Below are 22885 nucleotides of genomic sequence, written 5' to 3' on the forward strand. Positions count from 1 at the left end.
TGTTCTGTGCATTGTAAGATGTTTAGCAACATTCCTGCTTCTACCCACTAAATGCCAGATCACCCTCACTACCACTCTGAGTTTTATAACTACATGGTGTAAAACTATGTCCTGTTTGGAAGCAAAATCATCCCAGGTTGAGAACCACATTATCATATGATCAACTCTGAGGTAGGTACCATTATCATCTTCATTTGCATCTAACGCTAAAGAGGAAAACCTGACTGAGTTCACATTGTTACTATTTGGCAGAACTAGGATTTGAATCTACCTATACTATATCTACGGCCAAAAGAAAGAATTCTGAAGTCAAACCTAATAGGGATACCAGTAAGAGCAGAATGGCATGCATACCTAACTTATGAGGTCACTGTTAAGGATTAAATGAGATTGTGTGTGTGTGTGTGTGTGTGTGTGTGTGTGTGTGTGTGTCTACACATACACATAAAATTTTATTAGGCACTTTGCATCATCCCTTTATACAGGTGTTTTTTGTTTTGTTTTGTTTTAATATAACCATTAAGGTCTGATACCTCCTTCCCCCAGGAGACCATGAGTTTAAAATTGAGGTAGTTTTCTAAATCAATTATAATTTTCCCAATATTCTTAAGAAGTTTCCTCAATTCCATTAAAATAAACAGAAGACAAAGTGTTTTTACAATACCAATACACTTAATTTCTTCTAAGATATCACAATGTTATAAATATTGTGATATTTATATAGTATTCTATAATGTCATAGAAATACTATATCACTAAGTTTTATCTCCACTGAAAATCTTATGAATTATAGAGTCGACTGATATAAAGAGTGATTTCCAAGTAAAAGTCTCAAATCTAATTCAGTATTTTTATGTATTCTTTGGGCTGTACATTCTTAAAAATGGCTTTTCATGCCCTTCTTTCCTTTTTGGGGTTTGAAAACATTGGGAAAAAATAAGAAACTTACTAAGAAAGAATAAACAGTTATAAGTGTGTTGAAACTTTAACACATTAGAAAAATCATTAAACGAAAACATTCTGTCAAATCAAATAATGATCCAATATTATACTGTACCTACAAAATACAACAGGAATCACTCTGGAGTTAATAGTAAATAAATCATTATTTCTAAATATTACATTATTACATGTTAAATAAGCCACGCTCCAAACTTTCAGAGCATGAAGTTAAACTTAAAATAATTATTTTCCATTTCTTATTTACTTGGGGTAAGGTTTGGCAACCTTTCCCCCACTTCTCACTTCCTTTTCTGGTTAGCTATCTCTTCCCTCTTATCCAATTACTTCTCCTGCCAGCCATGATGGGAGCACTAGGGACCAGATTTACCCTCTCACCTTAACTAAAATGCCGGACAGACAAGATATATAAAACAATGGTTTTCAAACACTGGACACTAGGCTGCACAGGACACTGATCCCTAAGAAAATAAAAACAAGGTGACTGCCCCAGCTTACTGCCTGGAGAGAATTTCTAGGCCACAGTACAAGTAGAGATAGAGTTGAAAATTCACGTAAGCCAAGGTGGCCAGAAATCACAAAGCAAACTAACAGAGAGGAAAGAACAGAATAGAGAGCAAATGAACTCACAAGACTTGTAGAGGGCTGCCATTAACTCCTCAGCTAAATACTGGTAAGTACATGCATGTGATTAAACTACCTCCTAAGCAAGAGAAAGAACTACTGGAAAGGAGCAGGTAGAACAATTCTCAAAGCCAACACAGGTTTGTTTGTGTTCCCACCAGCCAGTTTTAAGACTTCATAATATAGCAGGAATAAAATAGAGTACTCAGAAAGGTCTGCCTTAAAAAAAAGCTCAAAGGCCGGCATGGTGGCTCAGGTGGTTAGAGCTTCGTGTTCCTAACGCCGAAGGCTGCCAGTTCAATTCCCACATGGGCCAGTGGACTCTCAACCACAAGGTTGCCAGTTCGACTCCTCGACTCCCATGGGAGATGGTGGGCTGTGCCCCCTGCAACTAACAACGGCGACTGGAGCTGGAGCTGAGCTGCCCTCCACAGCTAAGATTGAAAGGACAACAACTTGACTTGGAAAAAGATCTGGGAGTACACACTGTTCCCCAATAAAGTCTTGTTCCCCTTCCTCAATAAAATCTTAAAAAAAAAAATAATAAAAAAAAACCTCAAAAGTATTACAGGGTCAAACTGTTCCCAAGAACAAAGTTAAAGGACCTCTAAAGGAATAAAAAAAACCTAGCACCTGACAACGTAAAAATGACAAGTCTGGCATCTGATCAAAAATTCTAAGACATACAAAGAAGGGAAAAGAGACCCAGAAATAACATAGATGACAAAATAAAGGATACACATGCAAAGGAAAGATATGGAAGATAGAAAGAAAAAAAAAGCTTCTAGATGTTTAAAAAAATCATTATCTGAGTAGAAAAATACAGTGGATGAGATTAACAGCAGATTAGACAATTCAAAAAATTAATAAACTTGAAGACATAGCAAAAGAAACTATTAAATTGAAACAAAGAGAGACTGAGAAAGTTAAACAAGAGCATTACTCAGGTGGGTACAAAATTCCAAACATGATGAAAACTAAAAACCTGCAAACTGATGCAATACAACAAACTTGAAGCACAATACATATGAACAAATTGTACCATGGCACATCGAAAAGTTGCTGAAAACCAGTAAAAAAAAGATCACCTTAAAAGCAGCCAAGAAAGACCCATAATGTATACTAGAAACAATGCAATGCACAAGACAGCGGAGCAACATCTTTACAATGCTGAAAAAACAGTCAACTTAGAAATTCATAAATAGAAAAACATCTTTCAAAAACAAAGGCAAAAGAGACTTCTTTAGACATACAAAAACTGAAAAACTGTAACAGCAGGCTACCTGCACTATAAAACCTGTGTTGTATGCTTCAGTATTTTCCCATGCTCATATAATCATACACAAGTACAGGTACAGAGATACATATGGTCTTTTTTTGGTAAGTAATACTTTGACATCCCTCTGTGTCAAGTTTTTCATGTATACACATGTCATGATGCATGCAGTGCATGAATTATTCAATTAATTCTTCGATCAGTAGGCATTCACTGTTTCCATAATCTGCCATTAAAAATATCTTTGTAGGGGAGGCCGGATGGCTCAGTTGGTTAGCCCAACCTTGTTCTCAACAACAAGGTTGCAGATTCAATTCCCACATGGGATGGTGGGCTGCGCTCCCTGCAACTAAAGATTGAAAACAGAGACTGGACTTGAAGCTGAGCTGCGCCCTCCACAACTAGATTGAAGGACAACAACTTGGAGCTGATGGGCCCTGGAGAAACACACTGTTCCCTAATATTCCCCAATAAAATTTATATATATAAAAAAAAGAAATAAAGAAACTCGTTGTAAATATGAGCCAGTTTGTAAAAACAGATTTTGCAAGATTGTGTTCCAAAAATACTAGACAACTTACAGTTCCATTAATATAAGGGAATACTATTTTCTGCACAGCAGCATTAATTTTCTCTACTAGCAACAGATATTTTTTACTTTTTCCATTTGATTGGTATATTTCACTAGTACTTTAATTTGCATTACTTGATGATCAGTGAGTGTGTCTTTTCATGAATTTTATGGCCTCCTAGATTTGTTCTTTTAACTACTTCTTTAAATCTTTTGTCCTTTTTATTATTAGGTCAACAGCCTCTTCTTGTAAAATTAATCCTGCCTTCTACACTGCAAACATTTTGTTAAAGTATTTGTTTATTAAGTGTTTGATTTTTAATTTTGGTAAAATACACAAAAACATAAATTTATGATCTTAACCATTTTTTGCTGCCATTTGCTGGCTTTGATCACACCGGGATGTTTTTACGGAATTGCTGCAGGAAACATGACTGGCAGCTGGCATCCTCTGGCTCACTGTGCTAAGTAAGCAGCTCCAGCACCAACTCCTTAGAGAGACGTATGGGGCGTGTAGCGTAGGTATTTCTTGCCAGCTGGGAGCTCTTTGGTAAAGACTCCTTTAGGGAAAATTTTCCTGGCTTCCTCTTCAGGGATGGTTAGAAGGACCATCATGCTCTCCCCATTCTTCTAATCAACCGGGGTGGCAATCCTCTTTTCCGCTGTCAGCTGGAGAGAGAGAACTACTCTGAGCTGCCGGTGACAGCTGAGTAGAGGATAGATAGCTTCCGTTTCTTATCAGGACCAAAAATAAACACCACAGGAGCTGTTGCAGGCATGCCCTGTTCATCCTTCTCTGCTGGGTCCAGTATTCCCAACAGGATGATGAGGGCCCGATGCTTATCATCAATGGTGGGGAAAGGCTAACTTTTCTGTGCGCTCCTCACCATTGCAAGCAACGACATCCTTGCTCCAGGCAAGATGGTCTTCAACACTGTCTATTGGAAAGGGCAATCAGCTTGATGTTCCTCTTGGCAAATTCTGATGCCAGCTTTGCAGCTCTGCCAAGCTCAACGGTACACACTGGAGTAAAGTCCCAGGGGGAGAGAAGAGAATGCCCCATGAGTCTCCCAGATAGTCATAGAAACGGATGCAGCTGACAGTATTATTGGCCTCAAAGTTGGGAGCCTCGTTCGGTAGACCTCCGGGTATGGCAGCAGCGGTGCCAGGAGGATGAGGAGTGGCAAGCAGCACAGGTAGCCATCAGTCGGCTGGTTCTGGCAAAGCAGGTGCTACAGAGGAGTAAGTGGGGCTTGGAGCTCATCTTAACCATTTTTAAGTGTATGGTCCAGTAGCATTAAGTAAGTACATTCACACTGTTATGCAACCAATCTCCAGAAATCTTTTTATCTTGCAAAACTACAGCTCTACAGCCATTAAACAGCAACTCTCCATTCTTCTTCCCACCACCTGCTAGCAACCACCATTCTACTTTCTGTCTCTATGAATCTGACTAGTCTGGATACCTCTTAAGTGGAATTATACAGTATGTCTTTTTGTGACTAGCGTTATTTTACCTAGCATAATGTCCTCAAGGTTCATCTTCTGTAGCATGTCAGAACTTTCTTCTTTTTCCAGGTTGAATAACATTCAATTGTATGTATGTACTACATTTTGTTTATCCATTTATCCATCACAGGACACTTGGGTTGCTTTTACATTTTGGCTATTGTGAATAACGTTGCTATGAACATGGCCATACAAATATCTCCTAGGATCCTTGCTTTCAATTCTTTGGATATACATATACCCAAAAGTGAAATTGCTGGATCATATGGTAATTCCATTTTTAATTTTTTGAGGAGTCACCATGCTATTCATATACATACATACTGCCAAGCCATAATGGCTGCACCATTTTACCTTCCCACTTCAGTGCTTAAGGGTTCCAATTTCTTCACATCCTCACCAACACTTATTTTAGTGTTATTTTCTGATAGGAGCCATCCTAATGGGTTTAAGGTGGTATCTCACTGTGGTTTTGATATCTTTTCCCTAATGATTAGTAATGAGCATCTCTGCATGCGCTTGTTAGCCACTGAGATATAGATCTTCTTTAAGGAAATGTCTATTCAAGTCCTTGCCCTGTTTTTTAATCAGGTTGTTTGCTTTTTTGTTGTTGAGCTATCAGTCTTTTATATATTCTGTACATTTAAATCCTATCATACATATAATTTGCAAATATTTCTGCCATTTCATAGGTTGCCTTTTCACTCTGTTGATTGCGTCCTTTCATGAAGAGAAGTTTTTAATTTGATGCAGTCCAATTTATCTATTTACTTTTGTTGCCTGAGGTTTTGGTGTCGTATCTATGAAATCGCTACTAAATCCGATGTCACAGAGTTTCCCCTATGTTTTCTTCTAAGAGTTTTAGTTATTATGTTTGGGCCTTTAATCTATTTGAGTCAATTTTTGTATGTGGTGTATAAAGTAAGGTCCAACTTCACATTCTTTGCATGTGGATATACAGTTTGCCCAAAATGCTCTGTTGAAGACTATTTCTTCCCTCATTGAAAGGTCTTGGCACTCTTGTCAAAAGACATTTGACGACATATGTGAGGGTTATTTCTAGCCTCTCTAAGCTATTCTACTAGTCTATATATGTCTTTTTAAATGCCAATATTGTTATTAACTTTTTTATAGTATCCTATATCATTAAAGGTTTTAATTTTTATAAAACCAAACACATCTCTTACTTTATAATAGCTTCTGAGTTTCTAATCTTTCATATAACTAAAGATGGAGAATAACCTTAAATTTTTTTTTTTTATAAGGCTTTAATCTATCTGGAGTTTATCTTAAGACAAAAACACAATTTTATTTTCTTCCAGATGGGCCAGACACTTGTACCAGAAGCACTTATTACATAATCAACCCATTTCCACTGAATTGTAATACTATCTTTACCTTTTATTAAATTTGCAATTAATATAATTCTAGATTCTCTATTTTGCTCTACTAGTCTGTCTATGCCAATACCATATTCATCTGATTACAGAGGCTATATAGCATATCTTGATAACTGTAAGATATACTTCCTTCAGTATTCCTTTTCACAGTCTCCTTGGCTATTCTGAATATATTTGGAAAACATGATGGTTTTACCTCTTATTTTCCATATTAATAACAATGATTTAATTTTATTATTTTAATGCATTTACTGGGACCTCTAAGCAATCCTGAACACAAAAGTGATCGTGAACATCCACGTTAGGGTCTTTATTTTAATAGTTGTACCATTTAAAACATTTGCTATAACTTCCTTCTATTCTGAATTTACTTAGGTTTTTTATTAGAAATGGTCTTGATAAATTTATCAAATGCCTTCTCAACAGCTACTGATCGCTTACTATACTTCTTGCTTTGTTTGTTGATATAATACATTATATTAACAGATTTGATACTAACGATCCTTGCATTGGTGTAATATTGAGTCAAATGTACTATTAGTCTGTTGCTACCTAGATGCTATTACCTAATCCTGTATTTAGAAATTTTGCATTTCTAGACATAAGTGAGATTGGCCCTTTTTGGTAGCATTTTTATCAAGGATAAAAGTATGTGTGCTTGACAGCATGCACTGAGTAGCTTTGTATCTTTTAAACCATAGAATTGGGTTTTTCTCCTTACTATGATATAGTCTTTATAAATTAAATGAAACTCAGCTGCCTCTTTCAATCACCTTTTGAACCTTCAGTGGGAATTAGTTCAAGTTTTTCACTAACTGGGTCAATGTTACCAATTTAAATTTTGCTACAAAATCATCCATTTCCTCTTTGTTTTCTATTTTTGTTTTTATTTTTAAGATTTTATTGGGGAAGAGGAACAGGACTTTATTGGGGAACAGTGTGTACTTCCAGGACTTTTTCCAAGTCAAGTTGTCCTTTCAATCTTAGTTGTGGAGGGCGCAGCTAAGCTCTAGGTCCAGTTGCGTTATTAGTTGCAGGGGGCGCAGCCCACCCACCATCCCTTCGAACCGGCAACCTTGTGATTGAGAGCCCACGCTCCAACCAACTGAGCCATCTGGCCACCCCAGAGCTGAGCGGCAGCTCAGACTTCATTCTAGTTGCGGAGGGTGCAGCTCGCTGGCCCATGTGGGAATCAAACCAGCAGCCCAGCTGCCCAGAGCTTGCGCTCTAACCAACTGAGCCACCCATCCGCCCCATCCATTTCCTCTTGATTTTCAACTTTGGCATCATAGCATTGTATGTAATAGTCTCAAGAAGATTTGCATAAAATTCCATTAATCTCTCCTGTATCTGAGTTCTGTGATGTTTCCTTTCTCATTCCTAATCTTGTATATTTTTACTCCAATTTTTTTCCTTTCTTCAAGAGGTTTATCTAACTCATTGGTCTTAGCAAAGAATCAGCTTTGGGATTTATCCTTTCCGCTATTTCTGTTTTGTTTCCAATTCCATTAATTACAGTTTAATCTTTAATCTCCATGTCCTACTTGGATTTGGTTTTATATTCTTAGTCCCTAATCATGAGTACTGAATTCTCTTATTTACTTAGTAATAAAAGTATTTAATCTATACATTTTCCTCTAAATACCAATATTAGCCAACAAAATGGAAATGTTCTCCTTCTCATTGTTTTCTTGATAGTCTGTAATCTCACTTTTGATTTTAAAATGTTTTAAATCATCATGAGAAGAATGGATATATAAATGGTATATTCATAACCGAATACTACACAAGAATTTAACAGTATGAACTGGATGGATCATTTATCAACATGAATAGATCTAAAGGATACAATGTTGAATGGGCAAAGAGATGCAGAATGACATATACTGTATGATACTAATGAAGTAAAAATGTAAAACATGCATAATAACAGCACCTTGTACCTGGATATACACACTCATTGTAAAAGCATAAAATATAGTCTTGGAGGTTATATACTCTGAATGTTGCCTCAGAGCAAAGAAATTGGGACTTAGGGAAAGATTAAAATAAGTTTGCTTTGTTCTCCTATTAATTTCCTGGTATCTAAACACTTTAATGAGAATCTGTGCATGTAAACAAAAGCTAACAATTTAATACAGCAGCTATTCAGCATTCCTTACAATTACATGCAACACTATCATAACAGAAAGCCCTTAATATTCTAGTTACCTAGTTTTACTCAGTTAATTCACTATAGTAACAAAATCATTCTTTTATTCCTTCTTTTGATAAAGATTTATTGAGAGTAGGGTATTCAGATATAGGAAGGTAAAACAACACGGTTCTTAGCTACTTCAATTTCTTCTCAAACTGCACACCAAAAGGAAGAAGGCATGCATGCTTTCATTCTGGTTTGATAGTTTATTCCAGGGAGAGAGGTACCGGACATTAGAAAAGACAGTCTGCATGAAGGCAGTGAAAATAATCATTGTATATAAAAATGCTATTTGTTTAGTCTCCAGTGCAGATTCCACAAAACTCTGAGACTCCTCTAGAAGCTTGTGGCTCACAGGTTGAGAATTACTAGGGAACACAAGAAAATTCAAACTTTGAATGGAAATGAAGGCTTTCCATAATCTGACCTCAATTTGTCCTTCCCTTTGCAATCTTTCATCTGGCAACTTTTCCCTCTATCTACCCTTTGGGGGGCTCAACTGCCCAGCTGTAGATTCAAAATTGCTTCTGAAGGTATTACTTTGGCAGGGGTGGGGGTATCTTAGCAGTACAATCTCCAAGTTTAAGACTCAAAACTCTAACCCTGCCATCCTAATAAGAGCAGATGTTCAAATTCTAATATTGGAAAAGCATAGAAACCTGTGTTACTAATATTTGTTATACATCAACATAAAGTTGGTAACCTAATGAGAACCGTTAATATTGAGAAACTGCCTGCATTCCATTGTCCAATCTATTCCAAAAAGTAAAGCTATTTATAGAGTCAGATTCAAGCAACTGCGAGAAAAAAATTATGTCAGGAGAAATGGTAGCTAATTTGATAGTTATACAGAAGATTTATATGAATTCAGAAGGAGGCCTGTACTTAAAAGTAGCGGAACTGCTCAAAATTTTTAAGAAAACTCTGGATTTTTCTACAGAAGGCAGGCTAGTGAAATCTAATTACAAAATTATAAAAAATTAGTTTTTAAAGAAAAAGTAAACTAGAAAAATGAGCTAAAATTAACAAGGATGGATGTAATAGTCTATATCAGGGTTCAAAGAATCTATTGTCTGAAGTGAGGTCAAAAAAAGGGTTTCAGGTATTCAGATTCTAGACACTAGGAGACATATAACAACAGTGCAATTCATAGTCAATTTTTCAATAGAATGACATGTTTCGGAATAAAAAAAGTAGCCAGTCTTACTGTACTTAAAAACTAAGTAAATTATTATCTGAAATATCTTATTTATGAAGAATACTAAAAGTTAAAGAATAAGAATGTCTTCCATAGAAGGCCTTAAAATAAATAATTTGAAAGCTGCAGAAAACAACACTGTGGCTAAGAGTAAAGTTTCTAGAGCAAAGCTACTTGGATTCAAATCCAAGCTCCACTATGTCCTTGTAAACATGTTTAAGTTACTTCTCTGAGTCACAATTCCATCTATAAAACAGATAATTACAAATACCTATCTCATGGAGTTTAGGAGGGATTATATACATAATATAATATATAAATGTTAACTACCATGTTTCCTCAAAAATAAGACCTAATCGGAAAATAAGCCCTAGCAGATTGTTCAGGATGACCTCCCCTGAACATAAGCCCTAATGCGTCTTTTGGAGCAAAAATTAATATAAGACCTGGTATTATATAGTATATTACATTTTATGTTATATGAGACCCGCTCTTATATTATAGTAAAATAAGACCGGGTCTTATACTAATTTTTGCTCCAAAAGATGCATTAGAGCTGATTGTCCGGCAAGATCTTATTTTCGGGGAAACATGGTATATGTGTTCCAGTTAGTTGGATATAATGACCAAAGTTAAGAGGGATCCTTTCTTTTTTTAATGTATCTTGAAAAAATTAGAAATAGCAAATCCAATTAATGGTGAAATTTTTCAACCATTAAGAGCTACACAGAAATGGAAGCTCAAACCTTGGGAAATAATTGAATGTTCCCCATCACTCTTATAGAGATTGGATGGGACCAATTGTCAGGGGAGGTGTTTCAAAGGACAGCATTTTTCACTAAAAAGTCAATTCTAAGATTCTCTGATTAAATTTGATTTGTCTATCAGTATTTTCAACCATTACTGTTCCACCGCTACAACTAACCTGACTGTCCAAGTGTACTGTTTCAAATATTGGGCTTTAGAATTACTTTAATTGAAAATATGCAATACTATAATAAGCTTATGGCTAATTTTTCCATATTCACCATGGAAGAAAATTGCTACCCAAAATAGCAAGTCAAAAAAATTTATGAATGGAGGTATCAGTGAAAAGAGCACAATAACAAACAGAAAAGTTTATTTCATTTTTAATCAATCTATAGTAAGTGTTCATGAGGACTTTTAACCTATGAAATATGCTGGTAAGCATCGTGTCTCTTGTTCTTTAAACAAATATTCTGGTAAACACAAAATCCTTCAAATCTTTACACAGATCTTTTATAGTTCTATAAATCCTCCCCAAACCATTCTTAATTTTCATTCAAACCGTAACACAGAAATTTAGTACTAATTTTCTAACTTCCCTCTTCCTAGAAACATGTCTCTTTGACCCTTAACAGTTTAATTAACGAGAGAACCTTATTAAATCTATTAAGAGAACTGTCTAATCTCCTGATTTCTCTGCTGCCAATTTATCTGTCCTAGAATCTTAACACTGCCACTCTCCAATACCCTGCAGCTCATTCTGCATTCATGTGGGTCATACACCTCTTCTGATCAAACACCTTCAATGAAGTCTTTCATAACTTGTCTTTTTCATCTCCTATTACTAACACACAAACCACAAAATAATAACTCCAATCTGGCAACCCTCACTCTAAATAAACTCCTTTGAGATTTGTGAACATTAATTAGCATTTCTATTAAAGAAAAAAATGTCTAGTAATAGCAAAGTAGTCAACTGTAGCCTTATTTAGTTGAAATCATTGGACAAACACTAGAGGAAGAAGGGAAGGGGGGGGAACAAGAGAAGACAGAGAGGGAGGAAGAGAGAGGGAGAACAAGAATAAATGAATATGATAGAATTGTAATAGAAGCTCAAACCAACTGATGATAATTTTCACCCTAAATCACTTTTGAGCAAGATGAAGCAGTGATTACATAACAGGACTTCAGTGTTATGGGACAATCATTAAAAACACTCATGTTGGACCACGTAGGAACATAGGAAAACAAATGCAACCACCATATTCAAATGAGAACCACTCTAAGAACATTTGTCAATATTTTTTGTTTACCAGAATATTGGTACAAAAGAAATAAAAATTTATTCATCTAAATAATGCCTCTACTATAAAAATATTAGAAATTCCTCTTTTGGGATTTCATAAAACATTAAAAACTATAGAAAATGGTCTCATTTTGTCACATTCAGTGCCATGTTTTTCTATATTTTCACTATATTACCTACCATATTTTAGGACTGTGCTAGACCCTGGGAATAGAGAGGTAATTTAACAAAGGCTTACAATCAAGCATGGGCCAGACACTATAAATTTAGTGGAGGTGACAACACTAATCTCCACCTTACTTTATCTTTTAAATGACTGGTTGGTTATCTACACCCAACTTATCAACACTCTTCAACACCCTGCAGCTCATTCTGCATTCATGTGGGTCATATATCTCTTCTGATCAACACCTTCAATGAAGTTTTTCATAATTTGTCTTTTTCATCTCCTATTACTAACTTACACAAACCATAACATTACCAAAGTGTTCTACTAATCCTTTCTCAGGTATAACTTGTAACTTTCCAGGAACCCAACAATCCGTTCATTTTAGAAATGTCCTACAATATCTGCATGTTGAAAACCTTTCAAAGCTCACTCATCTCAAATATCATCTCTACCAAGACCCAATCAAAAGTAATGTCTCTCTCTCACCTAAATTCTTGATTATAATATTCATAAGGCACTTACTGTAGTGTTTAAAAAAAAAAAAAAAAAACTACTCTACTTGCCTACAAGCTTGACTATAAGTTCTTTGACGGCAGAAACCATGTTTCATTCTTTTTATTTTCCAAAGGGCTTTTGCTGGTAGACTCACAGATACTTACCTACTTAGCTTCCTAAAGTAACTTTTTAAAGGGACATTTACTTTGATATATGCATTGTTTCTTAAATATTAGTTCTCTTTATATACTACATTGTACAAAAATTCATGCTCCTTTTAAAAGACAATTAAACCACTGTACTCATCTTAGACTCTCTGGAACTATCCTATTTATCAAAATGATCCTGCAATCACATGCAGACTTAACAAACTTTAAAAACTACACTAAAGAAAGCTGTTACTTAGTCCTTTCTTTTTTAGGAATGACTACATTTCACATTTCTCACCAAAAATCTTTCACCATTTATGTACTTCATTTTCTTGAAAAGAGTCTACAATCTGTCATAGGTCAATACAGTTCACAATGCTCCAATACCTATCTGAATTCCAATTTATATCAAAGGTTACGTCAGCAAGATTATTTCAGGCTTTAAGGATATTCTGATCCTTACACAATCTCAAAGTGCATCCGTCATGGGAAAAGATTTTATTTCTTGGCATTCCTAACACAGAGGATTGGCATGAGGATCAGTTAAGATTGTGTATGTGAAAGGTCAATAAAAATTCTAAGAGCAATATATAAATGTAAGAATAATCTCCTTAACTCAGAACTTCAAAATTTAAAAAAAACCACTACAAGCTAATACTATCATTAAACTGCACTGTTACGTTATTTACTTACTAATAGGTTATAAAGAGCTCACATAAAAGACAAAAAAGTAAAAACTGGCAATAAAACAGATCAAAACTAAGAAGCAATCTTAAGTAGAAGATCCCTCTTGCATATAGCAGAAAGTCAAATATTTTATTCCTGGAATATTTTTGTACTGTCCCTTTTTTTTTCAATCCTGCCAAAAAAATGGTATAATGCTCCTAGCATAGTGTAACTATTACAATAACTTTTTCTTAAAATTAGCATTGTCTTTCAATAAGATTCCTAGTTTTTCCCCAATATGTATAATAGTATGAATTCACTAACAATATTTGTGTTGTTCAGGTTCACCATCAGTATTTGTTTGTATAGGTTCAAAGCCAATAGCCTATTATCTGATTTGGTCAGAACTTTCCAGATAATACAATTGTCTCAACCAGAAATGTAACCAGGACAACTTCATTATTTTTGGAAACACGTTTTCTTAAAGGAAAATAATGATTAAACCAAAAAGTTCTATAGCTCTATTAAACAAGAAGTCTAGAGATCCTTGGTTTAAAATTCATCCTCAGTTTAGAGCCTATGCCTCTGCCAGAATTTCCCCCTCTGGCCTAATTTTCCAGTGTAATACTGAATTATATGAGAAAACCTGAAATATACTTGAATGCAAAACACCTACAAGAATTTCATCCAATAGCTCAGTTTGTATCCTGTAAGTATTCAAGTGAAGAGTGTTCTGTAGTTAGTAAATATGTAAGAGTAAAGGTCTGTGGCACAAAACTCATATGAAAATTTCATCCAAACAAAAGCTGCAGATGGACAGACCGTAAGGAGTAACGTCTAAAACAGTATGGATCAAACACTGGTCGAAGAAAAATTCCAGGGATGATAACACCTAGGTTTCCCCGTTCACAACAATAAATAACGGGGCCTTGAGGCTGCACGAATAAGTCCCACCACCCCAACTGCGCCGCAAAGCGAAACCAGGACCCAGAAGCGGGGCGCCGCGGGGTTTCCGGTCGTCTGCGACCACCGTGAGGGGGCTGGCAAGCCGGAATAGGGAGACCTCCAAAAAAGGAGCAAACACCTCTCGGGGATTCGCTTCACCCCTCTCGCCTTCCACTTCCCAACGGAGCGCCCCCTGGGATCCCTTCCTCAAATCTACGACTGACTCGCGTCCTCCGCCGACCCCTGCTGGGACGGCCACCAGATCACCCCCTGCACCGCAAAGCAGAGAGGAGCCGAGGCCTTCCTCTCGCCTTCGCGCCCACCACTGTCCCGTACTGAAAAAGCGGCCGCTACAGAGGCCGCAGCCCCCAGCGCGCGGAAGCGAGACCCAAGACCAGCTCCCCGCGGCAAACGAGGCGCCCTTCGGCCCCGTGCCCCTCCCAGCAGCGACGCGCTCACCTCCACGGCCTTCCCCACGGGCCCCGCCAGCGCGGCCATCAGTAGCCTGCGACCGCACCTCCACAAGCTCCTCTTTTCTTCCCCTGGCCTCGGAGAGCGGCAGCGGCGCGTCCAGAGGCCAGGAGACGGCTCAGCACCGCAGCCCGCCGGGTCCCCGCCTCCCGCACCCGCCACTTCCCGCAGGAGCCCCGGCTCCTTCCGGTGCCTCCACGGCCGCCGCAGGCGTCTCGGGAGTCGAGGGAGGGCGGGGAGGGGCGGGGCTGTGGGAAGAGCCCGCCCCGCCCTTGGGGCGTGGCCGCGGCGTCGGGGCCCAGGTGAGGAGAACCAAGCCTGCCCTCACCTCCAAATTTGTTAATGGTACAGGAACCGCGTACGTGCCGAGCACTCTTAGGCTTTGGGCACTTTTCCTTTAACACGTGTTCTCCCCCCTCTTCTGTCATTCTACGACCACCAGCAGGTCTTGACTCGATGCACTACAGATTCTGCATTAAGGGTGGCCACGGAAGAGCCGCAGGTTTCTGACCTTGTGCAAAGAAATATTAGACAACTCAATCCAACGGTGTTTTTTCCCTCTCCTCTTTCTTCTCCCAATTTCTTAGGACCTAGATTCTCTGAAAGTAATTGTATTTCCTTTTCCACATCTGTAAAGTAGAACTTTATCTCTCCCATTTTCCCTTAGGCTAAAATCAAGAAGATCAAATCAAATATTTATTGAAACCTTAGTATCTGCTTAGTGCCTAGAGCATTGGAAGAGACCGGTCTTCTAGTTGATGTAACTGCTAAAATTCATTCAAATGATTTATATGCAAACAAAAACAGTTAATGAAAAGTATTGTTAAAATTGCCAGTTTCAATCTAATTACTTCTTTTTGGTCTCCAACATGTGAACATGTAGCCGAGTTGTACAAGATGCTCAATCTCCATCAGAAACAAGTAGGTTCCTTTGTTTACTAAAAACATGTATTGATTGGTACTTTTAAGCCTCCTGTATTTGATAAAAATTGTGATGACCAATTCCTCATCCATAAAGGCAATTTAAAAAATGAAGAAGAAAGAGACAAGTAGAAAATATGGGAGCTTCTAATTCTATTTTTGTGGTAAAAATGGAAGAAATGAACCTTTGCCAACATTCCAAGTGCGGAATGACACCAAGACCTCAGTTTGCACCACAAATGGTTACCTAGCCTGGGTTCACTGAGCAAGAATAGAAATTTCACAATTTAGAGGGTGCATATGGTACTACCACTTTCTCTTTGTTTTCAGAATATTTCAAAATATTGTTGCTTTCATGTCACAGGATGTTAGCAGTGTGGTTAATTTTTATTTAAAAAAAATGAAATATCTAAATTTTTAAAATTTTATACTCCGGTGTAAAGAGATGAGAATGATCATGAAAATCATTCGTTCTCTGATGTCTTGGCAAAGTACTGTCTGATTTAAAGAGTTTTATAGGTTTATTTGAAAAAAGTCAAGTGTTTTAAATTTTTCTATGGTAACAAGTGGCTCTCAGCAATATGCTAACTACGAAATTTTTTTACTATATACATTTAACCTTTGCCATCAAAGTAAAAAGTGAAGTTTTAAGAATGAGTTATGTGGTAACTGTTTTTTTAAAGAAACCTATGCAATGAAGATAGCATTTTGAGGGGCCAGTCCAGTGGCTCAGGTGGTTGGAGTGCTATGCTCCTAACACCGGTGTCAGTGGTTCAATTCTCACATGGGCCAGTGAGCTGCGCCCTCTACAGCTAAGATCATGAACAACAGCTCTCTCTGGAGCTAGGCTGCAGTAAGCAGCTGGAGGTTGGCATGAGTTGCTGAGTGCTGCTGGCTGCTGCTGTGTGCTGCCGTGAGCGGTCAGCGGGCCAGCGCAGCCAGCGAGAGCTGCCGTGAGCTGCTGTGAGCTGCCCACCGACAACCAGCTGCCTCAGCTGAGGGGAGTGCAAGGCTCATAATACCAGCATGGGCCAGGGATCTGTGTCCTACACAAGTAGACTGAGGAACAACAGCTTGAACCGGAGTGGCGGGGGGCGGGGGGCGGAGGGCGGGGGGCGGGGGGGGGGGGAGGGTGGAAGAAGGGGGGAAAAAAGCATTTTGAAAAAGGGGAGTTGAAACTGATTAAGCAATTTTGCTGCCAAAAATTATGTGCCACCTATAAAAACTCATCTTTGCATCAAAAGATACCATTAAGAGATGAAAAGTCAAGCCAGAAATTAAGAAAAGACATTTATAATATGTATAATTCATAAAATTTTTACATATACATATATGTCCACAAATCAATAGTACAATCAAATAGACAAAAAGGCAAAAGTCATTGCTTCAAAAATTCCTGCGTTGAAAATATATCAAACGTGTTCTGTTATTAAGTGTTCGAACAAATTTAGTTCAACCTCAAAGTGCCCCCACCAATCTGCTTGGTAACCAAGGTCTTTTTTGGCTTATCTTTCCTTCAGAGGTTCTAGGACACTGGGAAGACAAATAATGCCACTGCTCAAGACAGGTGTAGCTCATGCCTAGATGAAAGCAAGCAAGTGCATCTCATGTACACACCAGGTCAAGTCCGTGCTGTGGACCAGTCCTCACAAAGCAAATGCACTCTGACAATGCAATATATCTCCCACTTTTCACTTCCATGGATTCCCACCCTCCCTACCCACCCTAGGGTGTTTGCATTTATCCCTTTTTCCCTTAATCCAGAATTCTTAATCCCTTATTTTTCTTCAAATATTATAATATCTAGATAGGCTATAAGGAAGGATATTATCATTGGGAAATCGATCTATCAACTCCCCTCTCAGAGAGGAGAGATTATACGGGGGGGGGGGGGTGTGCCAAAAAAATGTATACAAGTGGACACTTCGGTCAACGTTGCTCAAGCAGTAGTTTGCCATAATCAGAAGTGCCTGGACACTAAGGGTAACCACTTTGAGCACCTCTTGTAATTGCAAAAGTCAAACATGACTTGTATTCAACTTTCGTTATCGGTATATATTGAGTATTACAATTTTAATACAGTTTTCCTTTCTTAAAAATGTGTATACATTTTTTTGGCACCCTCTGTACATTCCGTGGTATAGACAGACACTCAGCTGAATCACACTAATTCTGGAATAGAACTCTACAGAGGCCATTTGCATTAAATACGATGTGAATTGTAAGCCCAGGAATTGAGCATCAGGCCAAGTACTAAAGGCTCTCCTAATGGAGCATGAGAGGGGGCAGGGGCGGGGAAGGGGGATGAAGAGAGGAAGAAAAGGAGGAGGAAAAAAGAAGTATGGTAGGATAGGAAGGAAGACAAATATGAATGGTCATATCAAAACAAATACTTTCTCGTTTTTGCAAATGAGTAATGGCAAGTAAAAATAGCAATGCACAAAACATGCATTTTGATGATCATGTACCTGAGAATGACTAATAGTCCTCTGCAAATGTTGTTCCCTCAGTCAGATACACTTTTACCAGGTACCTCAAACTCCTACCTCTCATTCACCTAGCTAACCCCTACCTAGATAGTCCCTAATGTAGCATTCTTCACCCCATTCTCATTTTTGTTTCCTTCACAGAGGGTATTATAAATTATAATTATTTTAAGATTTTTTTTGTGTACTTAATTTTCTGCCTATCTCCTCTGAACTGTAAGTTCAGTGAGAGCAGTTAGCAATTCTGTCTTATTCACAATATTCTCAGAGTCCAGCATTAAAGAACTCAAGTACTTGTTGTTTCTCAAATAGGAGTGGTGAATATTTGCACCACGGTGAATATTTGGCAATATTCCTGAGGAGGGCTGGAGGAAGAAAGATTTAGTTACATTCCTTTGCATTAACGCATCAGGGGAGTCCAAAATGTCTTTAGTGACACTGCTGAGAAACCCTGATTTAAATTAGGCTTTATAATGTTTTTGGTTGTAAGCGACAGAAACCCAATTAAACTGCTGTTCCTAATTTGATGAAGAAAGTGGAATTTGTAAGGGACAAGAAGAAAACAATTTTATTCTTCTCATTATGGTCTCTGAAAATCTCTGAGGATCCCTCTCTACTCCTAGGACAAAATCTTACTCATACATAGCCTTTAGCTTTGCCAGTCATTCTCAAGTGATTAAAAAGTCCATCAGTCATTTTCTAGCAATAAACACGTGGTTTTTTTACCCTGGTATTAAAAACCCTGTCTAGTACAATGTCAAAAATCCCAGACTCATGGAGTTAAAAAATTCTCTGCTATTCCCACCCCACTCCTCCCCACCATTCCTCACCCCTGGCTTTTTCTCCCTTCTCCCTTGCTGTCTTGTTATTTTGGGCTCCTCCACAGTTGGAGAAACCAGGGACAGAAAGAATTTTTCTTCACTGGAATAGTTTTAGCCTGATGTCAATGCTTCTAAGTGTAGCTGAGGTTTGAACTGACCCTCTATCTCACGGAGTGCCTTTGTCAATACATTAGTGGGAACCCTCACCTACATCTATTGGCTCAGCAATGTATCTTCTGGTGTATCTTATGACATATACCTCAGTGCTCTGGTTTCCAGGGTCCATCCCTAGCTTGGGATCTTATCACCCATGCAGGCAGTCCTGATGGACAGTCTGCTCCAGGATGACAAGTCCAGCTCTCTTACATGGGGTCCTCAGTTGGTCTACAAAAACCATGTGTATCTTGCACAGAAGTGTTTCCAGTCAGCCCTAAGTGCATCTTCTGCTTGTAGGCAGCCTTAGCCTCTTGACTTAGGACTTTTCAAATGTGAATGAGTTACCAAGTCTTGTCTCTCCAAGAGGCCAGGAGACATATGTCATCTTTTCCAAATGATCCTCTTAAAGCCCTTCAGACTTGGCTTGAGATGAAAGGGGAGCATCTACTGCTCCCCTTTGATTTGGATGTGTAGGTATTTGGCACTGACTTTTGGGACCTCAGCCAAAAATCTTATTTGTGATCTGTTCACCCTTAGGATAAGGTTTTAGGTTATTCTAGCTCAGGGTTTCCCAAAATGACACCACAGACGTGTTGGACCAAATAATTCTTTGTTGTGAGGTATGGTTCCTGTGCTTTATAGGATGTTTAGCAGCATCCGTAGCCTTTATCCACTAGGTACCAGTAGCACCTCCTCCCAGTGGTGACAAACAAAAACGTCTCCATACATTAGTAAATGTCCCACTGGGAGCAAAATCATCCTCAGTTAATAGTCACTGCTCTAGCTTAGGCTGGTGCTTCTCAAAAAAAAAATTTTTTTTCAGATTATCAGATCAGATCATTCAGAAAATGATAATACACTGAGATTAACAGACAAGAATGCTTACAATTAGAAGTTTTCTACAGGGATCACTATCTGAGCATACCTGTAAGCCCATCACTGAAGCACGTCAGAGAGCTGTGGCAGTACCAGGTGAGAGATGCTTAGGCAAAAAAGGGATTTCTTGGCTCATGGACTCCAAGGAAGGATAGCTAGAACCAGGGACCCAAACACCACAGGACTCGCTCATGATCTCATCATCATTCATTTCTTGAAATTGCCATCTTACAGCTTTCTCCAAGAACAGAGTTCCTAGTTAAAAAAGAAACAAAACAACAATAATGCATTCTTTTTCTTCACCTGGATTAAGTGCCTTTCCAGAGGGTCAGAGTCATGAAAGAAAGGCACTCCAATGACAATTATGTGGATGGATGGAATGGAAGTTTCCAAGAGAGAAAATAGGATGCCAAGTCAACCAATATCATAAAAAAAGCTGACACTGGTTTAAAGTCTGAGTAAAAAGACTTCTGATAAGCCAGAACAGGAAGGATTTTTTTGGCAAATGGAACAGCATAGTCACAGGCACATCAGCAACGGACAATATGCCAAATTTAGGAACATATTAGTGGTCAATACTACTAGACCAGAGATTTGAAGGCAGGGGGTCAGGGGCAGACTAGACAGAAAAGAAAGATCATGAGTGATCTTGTCTGCTAAGTAAACTTTTCCCTCTAGAGATCCAAGAAGAACTTTGAGAAAGGAAGCAATGTAAGGTTTATATATTAGTTGGATAGCAATGACTGGCATAGATTAAAGGCAGATTATTGCAGAACCCAGAAAAGAAAAGGTAAGGGCCTACCAGTGGAGATGGCTATAAAAGTTACTTAGGAGATAAAATCAGTAGACTTTCAACTGACTACATGGGGCATGGAAACTAGGAAGCTTCTTCTGGACAGATCCTCTTCATTCTTAACTGGATTTTGTTTTTCAATAGTTCCCTAACATGTTTTTCTGACTCTAGTCTCAGTTTACCCTAGTCCAATGCCATTCTTCTGAACATAACTCTTTCTAAAGCACAAATTCAATCTTGTAATTCTTCAATAAGTCCTTGTTGCCCCAGACTATTTACTCCTTTTTCTCACCAAAGGCGTAGGATGAGACAAGCAAGCTACCAAGCATGCAAACTAAGGCCCTTGCACTTGCCTGAATCAGAGAACACCTCTTCAAATTCTGTGCCCTAGGCACCTACTTGCTACATCCTCATCCCTGGTCCCTCGTAGCCTTAGTGTGACCCAAATTTACTCCTCCTACCTCATCTTTTGTTACACCCAATCAAACACCCTGATCTTAAGCTGTTCTAATCTACATCCTATATTCCTGAAAAGAAAAACGTTTGCTTGTGTCTCTCCTATTTAGTTCTGCTTTCCCTAACCCTAACTCTAAGTTTAGAATGCCCTTTTGACCTTTGCCTTTCCTCTTGAAAGTGAATTCCACTCATATCGCAAGGGTCACCACATTGGAGAAGACTTCTTTAACTCTTCCAGGCCCATCCTTGTATTCTATGACATATTTTCTAGTGATACCATTCTGCTGATCATAAATTAGACATTGTAATGTCATTACAGTTACACTTGGAAAATGCAGGGGCTAGAGGTGCCCACCTCCACACAGTTGAAAATTCATGTATAACTTATGATTCCCCCAAAACTTACTACAGTCATTCCTCAGTGTCCAAGGGGAATTTGTTCCAGGATCCCTCACACCCAAACATCTGTAGGAATAGGGAATCCACAGATCCTCAAGCCCCGCATGTAAAATGGCATAGAACAATGCATACAGGTGGCTCTCCACTTCCATGGATTCCCAACCATGGATTTAAAGTCCTGTTGGTTGAATCTGGAGATTCAAAACCTGTGGATGAGAATGGCCAATTGTATTGAAAAAAATCCATGTATAAGTGTTGTTCAAGGGTCAACTGCATTATATATTGCAATCATTTGTTCACTTTTCCATCTCCTGAACCAAACTATAGACAGGGATTTTTCTTACTCATCCCATTATTTCTATTGAAAATGATGAATGAATGTGAAAATAACTCAGGAGACAGCAATTTTCCTATACTTTTCAAAGCGTTCATCATTTAAATATATATACAGCAGATGCAGGCAGCTCTTTTCATTTTCTTCAGTTTAGAAACAGCACATGGTTTTCTATACTTTTGAAATGTTATTTCTAAATATGCAAGATAGGAACTCATGTTTCCATATGGTTTAATTTTATTGTTCTTTATGTTAAAGTAACTTTAGAATAAACTTATTTACTTGAGCTTTTACTAAAAAAAATCTGTATTGTCTACTATTTAGTTTATATTTGATGTAAATATCTTCCAATAGAATGAATGCCTCTTATTGGAGCAGTACAGTATTTTGACAACTACAGTGCAGGGAGAGTATGCTCTAGATCATTCTCTGGCCTCAGATCTGTAATGTTTTCTATTTCATAATCTCTTTAAGACTTGATTTTTTGTTTAATCTAAGAAATAGCAATAATAATTTTTTGGGGTAACGGTTTTATTGAGATATAATTCACATGCTACACAAATCATACATTTGTGTAGCATGTGAATTATATCTCAATAAAACAAAGTATACAATTCATTCATTTTTAGCATATTCACAGATTTGCACAACAAGCACCAACTTGAAGTTTAAAGCATTTCACCACCCTGAAAAGAAGTCCCATACTCTTTAGCAGTCACCTCCGTTTCCCTCAACCCTTTCAGCCTGAGGCAATCCCCAATCTACTTTTTGACTCTAGATTTGCCTATTCTGGACATTTCGTAGAAATAGAATCATACAATATGTAATATTTTACGACTGACTTCTTTACTTAACATGTTTTCATGCAGTTCACCCATGTTGTAGCATGTATCAGGTACTTCATTCCTTTTTATGATCAAATACATTTCCATATGTGGATATACCACATTTTATCAGTTC

General features: G+C 38.0%; 1 protein-coding gene and 1 pseudogene across 2 annotated transcripts in view; both read right to left on the reverse strand.

The window, feature by feature from the left end:
• USP33 (ubiquitin specific peptidase 33) overlaps positions 1-14894 on the reverse strand; it is a 46258-nt gene extending 31364 nt beyond the window's left edge. The window contains exon 1 of one of the 2 annotated variants that reach the window (XM_019743351.3): positions 14672-14894. In XM_019743351.3, the coding sequence (XP_019598910.1) occupies positions 14672-14710 (39 nt within the window). In that variant the 5' untranslated portion in view covers positions 14711-14894. The remainder of the gene's footprint in view (positions 1-14671) is intronic. The other variant, XM_019743350.3, reaches the window with a different exon arrangement.
• Positions 3924-4619, reverse strand: LOC109453546 (peroxiredoxin-6 pseudogene; annotated as a pseudogene).
• Positions 14895-22885: the final 7991 nt, after the last annotated feature.

Source organism: Rhinolophus sinicus, chromosome 14 (assembly GCF_057876585.1).
Source record: "Rhinolophus sinicus isolate RSI-liver-muscle chromosome 14, RSI-T2T, whole genome shotgun sequence".
Lineage (NCBI taxonomy): Eukaryota > Metazoa > Chordata > Mammalia > Chiroptera > Rhinolophidae > Rhinolophus > Rhinolophus sinicus.